General features: G+C 34.3%; 1 protein-coding gene across 3 annotated transcripts in view; it reads left to right on the top strand.

Annotated features, from left to right (window-relative positions):
• Positions 1–15,701, top strand: part of LOC145680852 (aldehyde dehydrogenase family 16 member A1-like) — a 78,920-nt gene that overhangs the window by 21,533 nt on the left and 41,686 nt on the right. For all 3 annotated transcript variants that reach the window (XM_081751978.1, XM_081751980.1, XM_081751979.1), the window contains 3 exons: positions 40–218; positions 8,239–8,395; positions 11,181–11,341. In XM_081751978.1, the coding sequence (XP_081608104.1) occupies positions 40–218; positions 8,239–8,395; positions 11,181–11,341 (497 nt within the window). The remainder of the gene's footprint in view (positions 1–39; positions 219–8,238; positions 8,396–11,180; positions 11,342–15,701) is intronic.

Here is a 15,701-nt window from a genome sequence, read left to right as displayed (position 1 = left end):
TTAACTGTGATGTGTTTATGTATTTTTATTGTGTTGTAGTATCGCTCGTCATATACAACAACATGCCACTCTTCTTATTCAAATGGAAGCTTTAAATCGGGGAGTACAAATTAAAGACCCAAGAGAATGGGATATTCCTGCAACTGTTCGCTGTTTCTACCACTACGCAGGATGGGCAGAGTTACAAGAAACAGAGTACGCAAGCTGGAATCCGTATGGTGAGTGGAAATATAGTATTCTTTTGAAAATTACACAGTTTTAGTCACACTATTGTATAATATGAAACCAACTTTTTTCTCAAAGGTGAATATCTAAAAGTACCATTATTTAAGAGAAGAACAGGTCAGTTTCCTTTGTACTTCGATGATACTGAAAATCAACTGTGCCTTGTGATTATCTCCTCCTGTGATGAGAATTTGTAAATCAATGTAGTGCTTTCGATTCGTGTGTGTATAAACAATATATACACCTGTGGAAGCGCATTTAAGAACAATATATAATTTGGTGGGCAGGTAGCTCATCGCGTGTTATTAACTTACAGTTATTGATAAAAAAAAAAAAAAGTTTAATTTTTATATTGTGGTAATCAAATTTAAATAATAAGTTAGTGAAGGCAATTTTCTCTATATTTAAGAAAAAGTATGTTCAAAACACAAATAAAATATAAGAAGACAAGCATTTTCTATTTGAAAAGAGTTCAACTAGCCATAATTGAAATTAGCCTTCATGCAGTGCTATACACTACCGTTTAACCCATACTAAAGAGTCAGGAGCAAAGGTGTATAAACCGTGGTTCAGCTAACAGGAGATTCTTCTTGTCATCTTATTCTTGGACGACGAGAAATCTGTGTCAGTTAAGTTACGTGGTGCCTAGCTGTCAATTATCAAGGACTGAGAATGTCTCGTATATTATATCTGTGAATGGTAAAACCTTTTTCTAACCATGCTTAACTGTATTAACTCAAAGTTTACTTTAGCAAAAAATGGCTTGTCGTCACTAATTGGGTAGGCCTCCCGATCTTGACAAAGAAAGTGTAAACATTTAGAACATATTATCAAACAATGTTTCAGAAGTAAGATTGAAATTTATTTTTGACATGTCAATAGTTAAATAATAGAAAAAATTTGGTGCAGGGAAATTTTCATATTTTATTTAACCTTTTTGCATTACTTTATAAGTTCTAATTAAGCTATACTCCACAATAATACCTGTTTATTAATAAGTTGATTGCTTTTTCATATTATTTAGATTTAATCATGGTTCTCTCAGTATTTTCATTCACTAAACTTTAACAATGCCATTACTCAACACAGCATTGCTGCGTTACACGTCATGGTTCCTCGGTGGCAATTAAACCCTGATCATCCGCCTAACAGGCGGGAATAGTAAGCATTATACTACCTAGGAATTCTTCACCAGTCACTTTTAATGTATTATGTCCGGTTCACAATTAAACTTTTTCTTTTTTTCAGTCATTAATAAATGTAAGTTCACATCATAAGAAAAAGAGGTAACCGAGTTCGGCCAAGGAAAGGCTCGGCTGAGAACGCCTTGTATATGGTACTTTATTTTGTCGGTAACTACTGACAGATCTGAACAGATTTTGGTATGGAAGTCTTAGAAATAAAGATTTTTATACTTAGTGGCCGAGCTCGGCCAGGGCCAAACTCGGCCCGGCAACAGAGACTGTTTTCAGCCGCTTTACACCACGGAAGCTGCTGAGTTCTGTTCACCCCAGCTTGTGTTTACATACAGTTTATTGATTATATTATTTACATGAATGACATTATGTAAATTAGATAATAATTGGTGTAGTTAAATCTAAAACTATTTTATGCTGTTAAAGAAGATTAAGAAACTCATTGGCCGTTAATTAAAAAGTCAGTCGTTTACATTTAATCATTAACTTAAGAAAGAAGTGAGAGTGGAAGCCATTAAAAAATTACCAATAGGACGTTAATGAATGCAATTCTTTCTACTAGGTTAACATCTATTGTGTAGTGTTAACAATAGTTAAAATTTCCATCATATTTCAGTGAGTAAAAACTCTTTTGAAAAGGAGGAAGTTAGTAAAAATCATGATATGCATCAAAATTTGGTGACTCGTGTTGCAACCCTTAATATGAAAAAGAACTACAATAAAGACGTTCATTGTTATACCACTCGGAGGGGAAAAGATAATCCTTTACTACATCACTGATAATTTCTATGATCTCATTACATCTATAGACACACCCCTTACTGTAATACGTTACATTTTTTATGTTCTTTACGCAACCGTCTATCATATAGAAAATGAAACAAATGTTTATACGTGCCTTGCGTTTTTTTTTTTTATTTATTTATTTTATTTTATTCGGAATATTTCACTTACTTACTTCTGCGAGCATCATCGGAAGAAATAACCTTAAGAAGGATAAATCAAATATATATTTATAGTTAGTTTATTTGTCCACTTCCTCTATTACAACGGAGATAACTTCTCTGCAAAGTTCGAACACTTCAATAGAGATAACTTCGCAGGAAAACTCTTAAACAACTTCACATACAGTTATCTAACAGAATTGATTGAGCGGTAGGCCTACCTCAAAGACTCCAACTTCAAGGTCATTTTTCTCATGACCCCATAAATGGATAGGTTCAAAATTAGTTCTGTTGAATTCATCATTCTAAATATAGTATAAAAACCGCACTTAGAAATTTATCTATGTGTAAGCTCTCTTTATTAATGGCTCTTTACTTTAAAAACAATGTTCTTTTCTTATTGGAAAATTGTGTTTTACTGTCAAGAAAGATTATTGCCAGTTTGTGTTCTTAAACCTTCCTGTAAATGAAGAAAATAGCAAAATTCCGGAAGACTACGACTTTCCACACATCATCAAAACGACTCCCCCCCCCCCCTTCCCTCCAAAAAAAAAAAAAAAAAAAAGTACTGATTAAATATTAACACTGAGTTCGTCAATCTGTGCGTATAAATTTGGAATGAATCCTTAAATACTGTATATTTACTTCTAAATAGGTTGTAAGTAGTCACTTATGTGTAAAGGTAAATCACCTGTGTAAAGATAAATCACCTAATTTGAGATACAAGGTAAGAACATTATATTAAGCATAACGTTTCAATATTGCACTTATTTCTGTTTCATTATGTACAGTCTTAGCCATAAATGTATTAACATCTCATATCTTTTCTTCTGTCTATAATTTTGGGCATATTTGATGAATGAAAATATAGTTCTTTAAAATGTAAAAAGAACATTCTCAATATTTAGGGAAAACTGCATTCAAATTATTTAATTCATTCTGAAGTTAGAGACAACTGAGAATGTTCGAGATATTAATGATTGTGATTGCACAATTAAAACACGTTATGGATTGCGCTTAAATACACGTTAGTTTCAAATGAATCAACTGAAGTAAATTTGTAATGAATGTAGATATATTCGTGTTTCGCCTACTGTCAGTTTTGGAATGTGACTCAGGTTTTCCTCGAAAAAATAGTAGTTATGATTATTATGATAGAAAAAACATGGCGGACAGTGTGTTGGACAGTATAAATGGGTCCCATATGTCAGGTAATTTTACAGTTAATACTAAATGTGGTAAATGTAAAAGAGTATTGAAAAACGGCATAAAGTGTGAAAGATGCAAGGAGTTCTTTCATTTTGGCAAGTGCAGTGCAGTTGACAAAAATTCCAATATTTTAAGCTGGTCTTGCATGTCGTGTAGTAGCTGTGAAAAAACAAATGACAATCAACTTAGTGAAGTATCAATTTCAGCTGAGTTTGTTTCAAATCTTCTTGAGGAACTACATTCATTACGTAAAGTTGTCGAACTCTTAGCGCAAGATATCCAGCAACTACAACGCCAAGGTAAATTTCAACAATTGGGTCAAGAATCGTTAAGTACAAGGCAAAATAGAAAGACCTGGAGCGACATCGTAAGAATTACGGCCGAAGTCCCAAATGCTACTAGTGAACCTAATAACAGCGCGAAGATACCATCTTTTTTCCAGTTGGAAATCACAATATAGTGGAAATTCTAGCCCTCCGAAAATCATTTGTAGCCCTATCCACAACGCAAGTGCAAGAGCAAATTGCCAATGGAGTGTCAAAGCTGCAGAGAGACACGACACTGTGTGCAACTCAAATACTAAGGGTAAACTACTGGGTAATAAAGTATCAGGTCTACAATACGATTATAATATTGAAACAAAAAACAGATTCAGTGAGTTAAGTGGCCAGTGTGATAGTGTAAAGCAAGTTAGCCTAGGAAATAGGCCTATTCAAGTGCGACGTGTAGAACGTTTAAACCAGCAGGATCGCCCAAGATTTCCGTCACAGGATTCAAGCAGTAAGTCATGTTTTGGTGTTGAAAATGGAAACTCAATTTCAGTAAATCGGGTAAAAAAAGTGCAAGGAAAGGTGTTCATTGTAGGAGATAGTCATGGTCGTGGTCTTGCTTCCAGATTAATGCAGGAGTGTGATGATATGAACGTAGTAGGTATTGTTAAGCCTGGTGTAAAACTAAATAACGTTGTAAATTCATGTGTGGACCAGAAATCATTCTCAGATACTGATACTGTTGTACTTATAGGAGGCACTAATGATGTGTCAAAAAATGAGTCTGAAGATGCTGTCCGTGTTTTGAAGACTACACTCAGCACTCTTACTCATACAAATGTAATAGTAGTTAATCTGCCACACCGGCATGATCTATTGAAGAGTTCTTGTGTTAACTCAGAAGTACATAAATCAAATAGCATCATTAGCAAAGTTTGTAGTCGATTTAAAAATGTACAGTTATTAGATGTAAGTAGTCTTCCACGAGAATTTCACACCCATCATGGTTTACATTTGAATAATCTAGGAAAGCGTCATGTATGTGAAAATTTAAGTAATATGATTAAGGCTCAGAACAAGAACAGGGATCCCATTCCTCTTACTTTCCCCCGTACAGGTCTTAGCAATGATAATACAGTATCGTTTGCAGCCGGACAAAATAACGTAAAAAATGTAACTTTTTTAGCACACCAGATGGAAAATCCGAACCCAAGATAGCTAATACAATAAGTATTTTTCATCAGAATGTACAAGGGATCCAGAATAAACTCGAATACTTTGATGTACTTTTAGCTGATGATTTGAAAGAATGTAAGGTTATTTGTCTTGGTGAACACTGGCTAAATGATACACTTATTAAGGAGGTCAATTTTGAAAACTTTAATCTTATCACTAAATTCTCTCGTGTTTCACACGAACGTGGAGGTGTATGCATCTTTGTTCACAACAGTTTAAAAGCTTCTGAAATAGATATTACAAAATTTACCTGTGAATTTGACTTTGAAGCTGTAGCCATTAAATTACCAAGTGTTAACATTTGTATTATATGCATTTATAGGTCGCCATCCGGCATATTTACTGTTTTCTTAAAGAAACTGGAAAGTCTTTTGGACTTCATACGAAAAGACTTTGAAAAAATGATCATCTGTGGTGATATTAATGTAAATTGGATAGTGGAAGCAAAAAAGAAATCCGATCTACGAGATCTGCTGAATGTGTACAATCTCCAAGCGCTAGTGGATGTACCGACACGTCATAATAAAAGTGCGCTAGATCAGTTTATCATTAGTAAAAATCAATTTGCCTATAACCTTGAAGTATTTGATCCCGGTTTCTCTGATCATGATGCGATTATTTTAAAAATCACTTTAAACAATACCACTGTTCTTAAGTCTAAAGTATACAGAGTTACAAAGAGAATTTTCTCCAGTCATAATATGGAATATCTAAATTTCTTGCTTTCTCACGAGTCTTGGAATGGCATATATAATACGTCTAACACTAAATATAAGTTTAAATACTTCTTTGAAACTTTCTTACATTACTTCAATATGGCGTTTCCAAAAGTTACTCGTAAAATCCGGACGTCGTCCACTAAATCGTGGTTAACTAAAGGCATTAAAATTTCTAAAAGTAACCTATTTAGATATAATAGATTACTCAAAATAAATACATCACTTCCTCACAGCTTTCGAAATTATATTTTTAAGTACAGGAAAATATACAGAAGAGTAATTAAAACAGCTAAATTACTATCAAATAGCTCCACAATACTTAACTCTACTAATAAAGCTAAAACTATGTGGAAAATCTTAAATGGTAGAACAAACAACAAAAAGAGCGACTTTGAGTATGTTAAAGTTGGGGACGAAATTATTAAAGAACCTAAGCGGATTGCAGATGTCTTCAATGATTATTTTCTAGATAGTGTACCATTTCCTGACCCCATACAAGCGAGTTATGACGACTCGATGAAATTTCCAATGCATTCACATACGATCTTTTTAATTCCAGCAACAGTAGAGGAGTTATGGAAAATATTGAGTAAGATGTCTAATTCGGGATCTTCAGGTTTTGATGAAGTTCCAGTGACTGTTATTAAATTTTGTTTTCCTTTCATTGTAAATCATCTCTGTTATTTAGTTAACCTATCTCTTGAGAAAGGATGTTTTCCATCAGTGTTAAAAGTGGCAAAAGTAATTCCTCTCCATAAAAAGGGGAGTATGCATGATGTAAGAAATTATCGCCCAGTCTCCATTCTTTCCACGTTTTCAAAAATTTTTGAATATGTGATGAAGTCACGACTCTGCAATTTTTTGAAGTCATGTAACTTACTATCACCATCACAACATGGCTTCCAAAATAAGAAAAGTATTGAAACAGCCTTGTTTGATTACATGTCCAATATAGCTCTTGAATTAAAAAACAGTAAATATGTTGTTGGCCTATTCATCGACTTATCCAAAGCTTTTGATACAATTGATCATACTATTCTTTTAAGCAAGTTGTATGCTTATGGTATTAGAGGAGTAGCTCACAACTGGTTTCTCTCTTATTTATCCAGTAGGCAACAAGCGGTACAAATATCAAAATTAGCTGCAAATGGGTTTCAAACAACTTGTTCGTCTTTATCAACTATAGTCAGAGGTGTTCCTCAAGGTTCCATTTTGGGTCCTATTCTCTTCCTGATATATATAAATGACTTGTTAAAATTTATGCATCCAGCGAAATGTATTCTATATGCTGATGACATCAGTATGATAATATCAGGAAAATCAATAGAAGAAGTTGAGAGGAAATCTGACATTTTTACGGACAAATTAGTAAAATGGCTAACAGCGAATAGGTTAATTATAAATCATGATAAATCGATTCTCTTACATTTTCATTTTCCAGGAAAACCGCGTATATCACCTAGAATAAAAATATCTTCTAACTTACTCCAATATTCTTGCATAACAAAGCTTTTAGGTGTAATCATAAGTGATGATCTTTCATGGTCTGCCCATATCTTCACTTTAAACAAGAAACTAAGTAGCGTGTGTTTTGCCTTATACAAACTTCAAGGTACTGTATCGAGAGAAGCACTTCTTAGCTGTTACTACGCCAAGTTTAATTCATTAATTAACTTCGGCATAATACACTGGGGATCTGCTGAAAATAGTTTAAGCACTTTCCGATTGCAAAAGAAAGCGATTAGGATAATTTTTGGGTTACCCACAAAATCATGTAAAAAGGTTTTCATAGAAGCAAAAATTTTAACACTCCCCAGCTTATACATCTATAACTCTATTCTTTTTACTGTGAAAAACAAGCATCTTTTTATCTTTAATAAAAATGTTCATAGCCATAATACAAGACAAGGTAGTGACATATTTGTGATGCATCAAAAATATGCTAATATAAGCAAAACCGTGTACATGAATTGTGTCAGATTGTATAATAAACTTCCTCTGTACTTGAAAAATATGACCAATGTTTCCATTCTTGGTAAGACTTTATATAATCTACTCACTGAAAAGTGCTATTACACAATTAAAGAATATTTAAATGGCTCATTAACTGAAGAGTTGGAAACAGATACTTACCCGTGAGTACATGCCTGGTGTGGTACAAACAGTTACCTAATTATGTGGTTTTGTATTTTTAGAAAGATTGCATGATGTATACTTCTGGTACTTGACAATATTGTATGTTTTTTTCTTTTCTTTTTGACAACTGTAATGCTTACATGAGAATTTCTCATGTTTTGTAAGCTAATGAAACAGGCTAATAAATGAATGAATGAATGAATGAATTGATATGAAAACAGCCAGGTTTTCGTTTCAGAGTAATACATATTTTAACTTTATTATAGCATTATCTAACACTAAAAAAATGTTGTATTGGTCATAGGTGTGGTTGCAGTTATTACATCGTCAGCCTCACCTCTTCTGATGCTTGCTCTTCAAATCGCACCAGCGCTAGCTACAGGAAATGTAGTTGTTGTGAAGCCATCTCAAACTACCTGTCTTAGTACTCTTGTGTTAGCTGAAATCTGTGCAGAAGCTGGGTATGTACCATTATTTATTTTGCGCGAGATCTGGGTTTGAATCCCGGTGAGAGTATACGTTCGGATCCTACGTTAAAGTGTAAACAAACAAATAATTCTGACCATATACCACTCATAGGAAGCCAGACCAATAATTCTCAAAATAGTAGAGGGCGGTGGCTCAGTGGTACCACACTCATTTCTGGAGCTAAGAGTTCGTGGTTCAATCCTAGGTCATTCCTTTGTGGACAACATAGGGTACGCTGATTTTTCTCATGTTCTCTCATTTCCTCTCACTTTTTCACATACGTCTGTCATTGTGATTATCCGTTTTCGTTAGCCTACAAGGTATTAAGCATGAGACGCAAAACTGAAGATTTTTTCAGCTTTCAGACATTACTGAAATCAAAATGTATTGGCAAGTAACTGTTTTCTGAAAACTCTTATTATAATACTTTGTATACTTATAACTAATTTCAACCCCTTTTCTGTAATACGTTCACATTTCAAAGTATTTCGTTTTTATACAACACTGGTAAATAAAACCATTTTGTAAAATCACAGAAAAATCTGTAAGCTTAACTGGCTACGACCCTTACCCATATCTCTCGTTTGTCTAGCGGTATCATTTGAACTACCGCGATACATTAAGTTTTTATTATTATTATTATTATTATTATTTCAACATACTCCACATTTAAGCTAAAAGTTGTCATACAGAATTGCGTGAAGAGCAAGTCCCTGTGCGAAAAATAAAAAGAACCTTCGAAGAAAAAATTAATAAACACAAATAAACTAATTTGTCACTGGCTGTTCAAGTAGTAGTGCATATTCTCGAGAAGTGAGAAATCTGGATTCGAGTTCTCACCAGTTCCACGATCAAATACCTTAATATTCGAATTCTAGTTCTTAATTATAGGAAAAAGTTTGCCTCACAAATAAACGTCTTGTGCATTTGAATTCAGAAATAGGGCCGCAGTGGCTGATACGGGAGGGTCCCGTAAGTTCTCGCTAAAATCTGATTGCCACATAGCACATCTGATAGAGCATCATGAGAAATGAAAATAAGCAAAATTAAAGGTGCTATGGACCAGAAGGATAGGAGCTACGGCAATTCAAAATTTGAATATCCAAAGAATTATATCGTGGAATTATGTACGTTTAAAGTAAATATCTTGAAAACCGTTAAAGCAATCAAAACAAAAGTTGCACAATATTATGAGAACAAAATGTCCTATCGAAAATCATAAACAGTGTTGCCATAAGTGAAGCAGTATTGCCAACTCAGCATAAAAATATTTTATTATAAATAGCACCATATACAAGTGTGCACAGATTTAAATTGCACTATTATCACTAAACATAACAGTGAAGTGTAGTGGAACAAAGGGTAATAAAGAAATGCATTAGAAAAAAGTGAGGATTTTGCAATATTCGTCAGTAGCCCCGATGAATAAGCAGACAACTCGAGAAAACAAAATGATACACACGAGAAAAGAAACACGTGTTTTCTAATTCTGTAAATTGGTTCTCCAGGTTATCTTATCAATATTTGGAAGAGTACTTTCTTGGTTTGTGTCTTTCGTGTTAAGTGACATATTCTTTTACTTCCTCTCCTACATACCAGATGATTATGTTTGTACACTGTACTATTACCATATTCACATTGGAAATGTAATTATTTTATTACTATCTCATTTCGTTTTTAATCGGACCGAATAGTTGTGTGGTCTAGAAGACCAGACAACCGACATATTAGGCATCGCGGGTTTTAATCCCGCCTCGGACATGCTTTTGTTGCACTTTTCACCTTACTTTTCATTGTTATCTTTCTCTTTCATAGTGATTTGGATCCCACTTTGCACTCCTGAATAGCTTCGGATGTAAATCTGGCATCACTCAATTTCGTTTTTCAAATGCATCAATATTTTGTGACACTGCTGACAATTTGCTATGTTATACTATCTGTGTTATGCATTTAAACTCAATTCATAGTATAAGACCCAGATTCCTTTATTACCATCTGTTGCCACATATCAGACTTCTCTATTGTACATTTTCAGCACATGTAACTTCAATAGTGTGCAACGCTGAACCACTACACTTCACTGTTATGTTTAGTGATAATAGTGCATTTTAAATCTGTGCACACTTGTATATCGTGCTATTTATAATAAAATATTTTATGCTGAGTTAGCAACACTCCTTCACTTATGGCAACACTGTTTGTGGTTTTCGATAGAGCACTTTGTTCTCACAACATTGTGCAACTTTCCCATCCAATTGAACGTCGATTGGTATTTGGTTTCATTGAGATTTGCCACGTTTCAGACATGATGTAAGTTTTTTATTTCTCTAATCCAATAGCTATTTGAAGCATAAATTTAAACTGTGACTCAATAACTTAGAAATAATTTTTGAACGTCACGAAAAATTCTTCTTTGAATCGAATAATATCGATTGTAAAGAAGTAAGAAAATAATTATCACATTGTTACGTAATATGTATTTCATAAACTTTTACTGGCTGCCATAGATGAGCGATCTAAGATTTGGCTGGCGAATGCAATGTTTTCCAATTGCCTCAATATATATGTGTTATATATTGTTCTCTTACATTTAATTTCATTCTCATGAACTCCTGTACAGGAGATCATTTATTTCTCATGATGTCCTGTACTCTGAAAGGCAGAACTGTGCGACGTAAAGCTCAAAAATAAAATAAAGTTCGTAAACTATTATTTTACCTTTCCTGTATTCTTGACTTTTATTGAAAATGGCAAGTAGTATATATTCTTTTATTTTAGCCTTCCTCCTGGAGTCCTGAATGTCGTTATAGGCTCAAAGGAAGTAGGAAAGAAATTGATTGCTCATCCCAGTGTAAAGAAGATATCCTTTTGTGGATCCACTGCTACGGGGAAGTGTATTAGACAAAATACAGCTTGTCTTGGCAAAAACCTAACATTATGTGAGTATTAGAGTATACTTTGGGGCAAAGCTTTAAAATTAGAAAAATTACGAAAATATTTTGAATATTAAAAAGTCAGATAGACCTAGCGAAAGATAATATGGATCAACAAATTGATCAAATATAATGATGCTAATTTATCAATAAACAGTGAATATTGTTCATCTCGCATTTTCTTTAAATCTTTTATTTTCATAATGTTCGTTTTCTTGTTTATCATGGACCGTGCATTAATAACAACATTAATAACAACTACTACACTGAAATGAGGACTCAGGAAAAATAGTTCATACCAAAAACACCGTCTCTAAGAGTGGTGTTGTTTTCTTTACAAATACTAAGTAATATTGATACAAATTTTGTACAATTGTATCCAGCAACCGGACCAGAAATTGCTAATAACAGTAGCACTGCATCGAACTGGAATAATCGTATCATATATAAGAAGTTTTTAATCCTCTGTTTCTCTACTCTAGGTTTGTTTCAACATGAGAGTCAAAATAGAATGTTTTAATTATACTTTAGTATATATAATTATTTACAAAAAGAAAGAAAAGAAAATAGTGAAAAGTAATCACGTTAATAAAATGCACTGTGAGGCCTTTCGCTAAATTACTTCATCAGATCGTTCAGTGAAAGGGCTCATAGTGTACTTTTTTACTTCCACTTGCAGATACTGAACATTGTTAACAAACAGAAACAAAACACAATAACTACACAAAATTCGGATTTTGAAGACTACCATTTAGAATAAAGTTTTCAAACATATGCTTATTTTTGCTCTGCTATCTATTTGTAGTAAAAATAGATATTACATATCAACAGTGACAGTTTAAGCTTAAGTCGTAACGCGAGGCGAATTATGTCAAATCATTTTGTCACAAATTGCGGAACGAATAAAAAATACATTCAATTCAAAGACTAATACTCCACACAGAATGAAATATTTTTGAGCTGCCTTTGTTTAGGCATATTTTCTCTCCTGTGATCAGAGCTGAATACAAATCCCTCCACTTCTCTACCAATCTCTCACATATATTGGTTCGAAAAACAAAAGAGTTCATAATTGTATAGTTATGAAGCATTATATTACTTTCATAGAAATGTATTAAGTTGGTACGAATGAAATGTCCGCCCCGGGTGTGTCATTTCTAAAGATCGAGAAATGAAAACTACAATATCTGGTTAATCAAAACAGTCGTTATCTGCAACACACACTTCTGCCATCGCTGAGCCAGCGGTTGGATTCCGAGGCGAAAGAAGTCTGTAGTTTGTGATGTGAAGGAGTCCTCAACCGCACGTTCCTTCGCTCAATCATCAGGGAAGGCTCTCCCTCTCGGGAAGAGGTGGTAGTCAGTGGGGGAGATATCGGAGGAATATATTGTGCAAGGAAGGGTTTCAAACTGCCACTCAATGAAGCGTCTGCAAGGTTCTTTGCGCGACATGTGCATGAGCAGTGACGTCCAACATGAGGACAACATGTTTGTTGACCACTGCTGGATACTTGAGAACAGGTTTGCTGTGCATTTCATGTAGTTCAACACTATAAATATCTGCATTGATTATTTTATTTTGCTAGAGAAAGATATGATAGATCATTCTCACCATAGACCACCATATCAGTAACACCTTCTGTGGATGTAAAAATGGTATAGAAAACCGTTCTGGACGTTGATTACGAACCAACCATTGTAATGGCAGATCCATTTTTAATCTAAAGTGAATTTTCAGGAAACCTTCCCTGTTGTGCTTTATACTCACTGTCAGAGAAATGCAGACTGCAATTCTTGTTTGCCGGTGTTAACTCTTGTGGCATCCATGAGCTCAAAGTTTTTCACCTTACAGATTGCATGGAGCCACTTAATGACAGTGGTATGATGTTTGCAGTGATTTGAACACTTTTCCGAGGGTCTGCTTCCACGGTGTTTCTAAATGGGGTCTGTGGCCATTTTGCAATGCTCTTATCGGAACGAAATTTGACAAACGAACGGCGAACGGTATATTCATATGCTATTTCTGTCTCATTCAATGCCGTATTCACAAAAACTCTCCATTGACTTCTGTCCTTAGCAAGCTGGGTCCAGTTTCCACTTTATATTCCTATTTCTGCAAGATCCATCTTAATATTGTCCTCCCATCTGCGCCTAGGTCTTCCCAATGGTATTTTTCCAATTGGGTTTCCAGCTAAAATTTTGAAAGCATTCTGACACTTTTCCATTCTGTCTATATGCCCTGCTCACCTAAGTCTCCTAGACGTAATGAACCTAACAATGTTAGGTAAACAGCATAAATTATGTAGTTCTTCATTATGAAGTTTCCACCGTTCCCTATTCCCGTCCCTCTTGGGTCGGAATATTTGCCTCAGGATTTTATTCTCAAATACTTACAGTCTGCATTCTTCACTCATAGTAAGCTACTATGTTTCGCAACCATACAGCACAATAGGCGTAAGTGCTATTATATATTTATATAAAATATATAAAATTTTATATATTTTAAGCTTTCGTCGAAAAGATTTTTTAGACCAACCATCCTAAGTGAGATTTTTCTTAGGTTTTTCTTATTCACACCAGGCAAAATTCCGGAATTGTACCCAACATGCAGATTCCAGGCCGCTTCCTTCCTTCCCTGGATAGTGTGCTCGCCGAGGGACATCATCTCATACGTAACGGGTTTAAGGACGTAGATACCGGTAATGCCCAGAAATATGTGTGAATATATAACTAAATAAAAATATGTATTAGAATGTTCGAGTGAATTCAGGAAGACCAAGAGTTTGGACTAAAAGCACAAATTCCGTGCTGTCAGTCCACATTTAATTTCTTCATGGATATAGTTTTGGTCTGTTAATGTTGATCCTAGATATTTGAAAGTATCCACTTGGTCGAAACTACTACTTGATGTTTTAACGTATTCATAATTTGCAGTATTACGGTCACGGAGAGTTTCTGTATATTTAGCCTCTGCATTTGCTTCTAAATCTATGTCCGTGCAGTTATTTAATATAACTCCATTTCTTTCTATTGGCCTCATATCATCCCCTATCAGATTGACATCAGCATAAACCATAATCTGACGAGAGCCATTCAGCTCTGGGCCTGATTCCTATCTTTAATTTTCCTTATAGCGTATTCTAGAACAAAATTGAATAATGATGGCAACAGTACATTTGGGATAGGAATTCTTATGTTAGTTAAGAATTCCTGGCCCAAATGCACTGTCTTTTGCTGCTTATTATGCACAATGTCCCAGTTTGAATTCTTAAAGAAAATTCATTCTCAATTGTGTGTTCTCCATGATGCACTCTCATACGAACTTGTTCAACAATGCACTGCCTCCTGATTGTTTTGGCACCCCAGTCTGTTTGCTGGATGTGTACTGAGTGTGTGACATTAGACGTTTGGCCTTAGTCCACTCTGATGTGGTGCTGTTGAAGTAAGTTTCCCATCAGACAGCAAAGTGGATATTTCATTCGCAACAACCAAATAACTGAAATTGCAAAGGTGAGTCAAATTTTGCAGTATTTACATACGTGCAACACTTGCAGCGTGTGTGTCACGTGACAAGTCATCGAAAGTGCTTGTTACCATAAGTATAGACAATAACTTGACTCGCCGTTGTAAATGTCGATATGTTTAATTACTGAAAATTTCGATACTTAAACAACCATTTATATATACTTGGTTAACACCTTGTAATTAAATATCAAATTAGTGGATTTTACAAACCTATGCAAACAATTAAGCATGTAGCGGTATTGCTACACAAACATATATTAGATTATCCATCCGTCTGCTTCCTATAGGAGCAGTCTTTTAATTTTTTAATGCTTTCTTAGAATGCACGCTCATTCTGTACAAATCGAAATGATAACATACGTATGTTTGCAATGAACTAATATATATATATAATGAGGAAATTATTGAAATGGAAAGTTGGAAAAAAAGAAATGGAATTTAAACTCAAGATTTATGCGAATGAACTTAACAGTGGAACAGAAGTACTTTATGTCTTCAAGTAAATCACTTTCTTCTTGACGGCGGGAGCTCGTGTGGTTCAGATTCCACGTTAATCAGTAGGTCCACGTCTCATATAACCTCACTGCTGAAAGGAACGCTAAATTAAAATCAACTCAACTCAACTTTCTTCTTGATTCACAGGGATTTATATACAAATTGTGTCATTCATTCAGGACTTGTTGGGAAAACAAATTTTGAGTTATTTCATTTGTCATTATTAATATCATTCAGAAATTATGCAGTAGAATATAGAAAAAGTCTTGTTGAATGATCATTATATGTAATAAATAAATATGTATGTTTTTCTAGTTCCTCTATATTAGTAGAAATCAAACTGGCTT

Source organism: Thermobia domestica, chromosome 3 (genome assembly GCF_964235325.1).
Source record: "Thermobia domestica chromosome 3, izTheDome1.hap1.1, whole genome shotgun sequence".
Classification (NCBI taxonomy): domain Eukaryota; kingdom Metazoa; phylum Arthropoda; class Insecta; order Zygentoma; family Lepismatidae; genus Thermobia; species Thermobia domestica.
The sequence above is the reverse complement of the archived record's forward strand: the minus strand, read 5'-3'. Positions and strand labels throughout refer to the sequence as shown.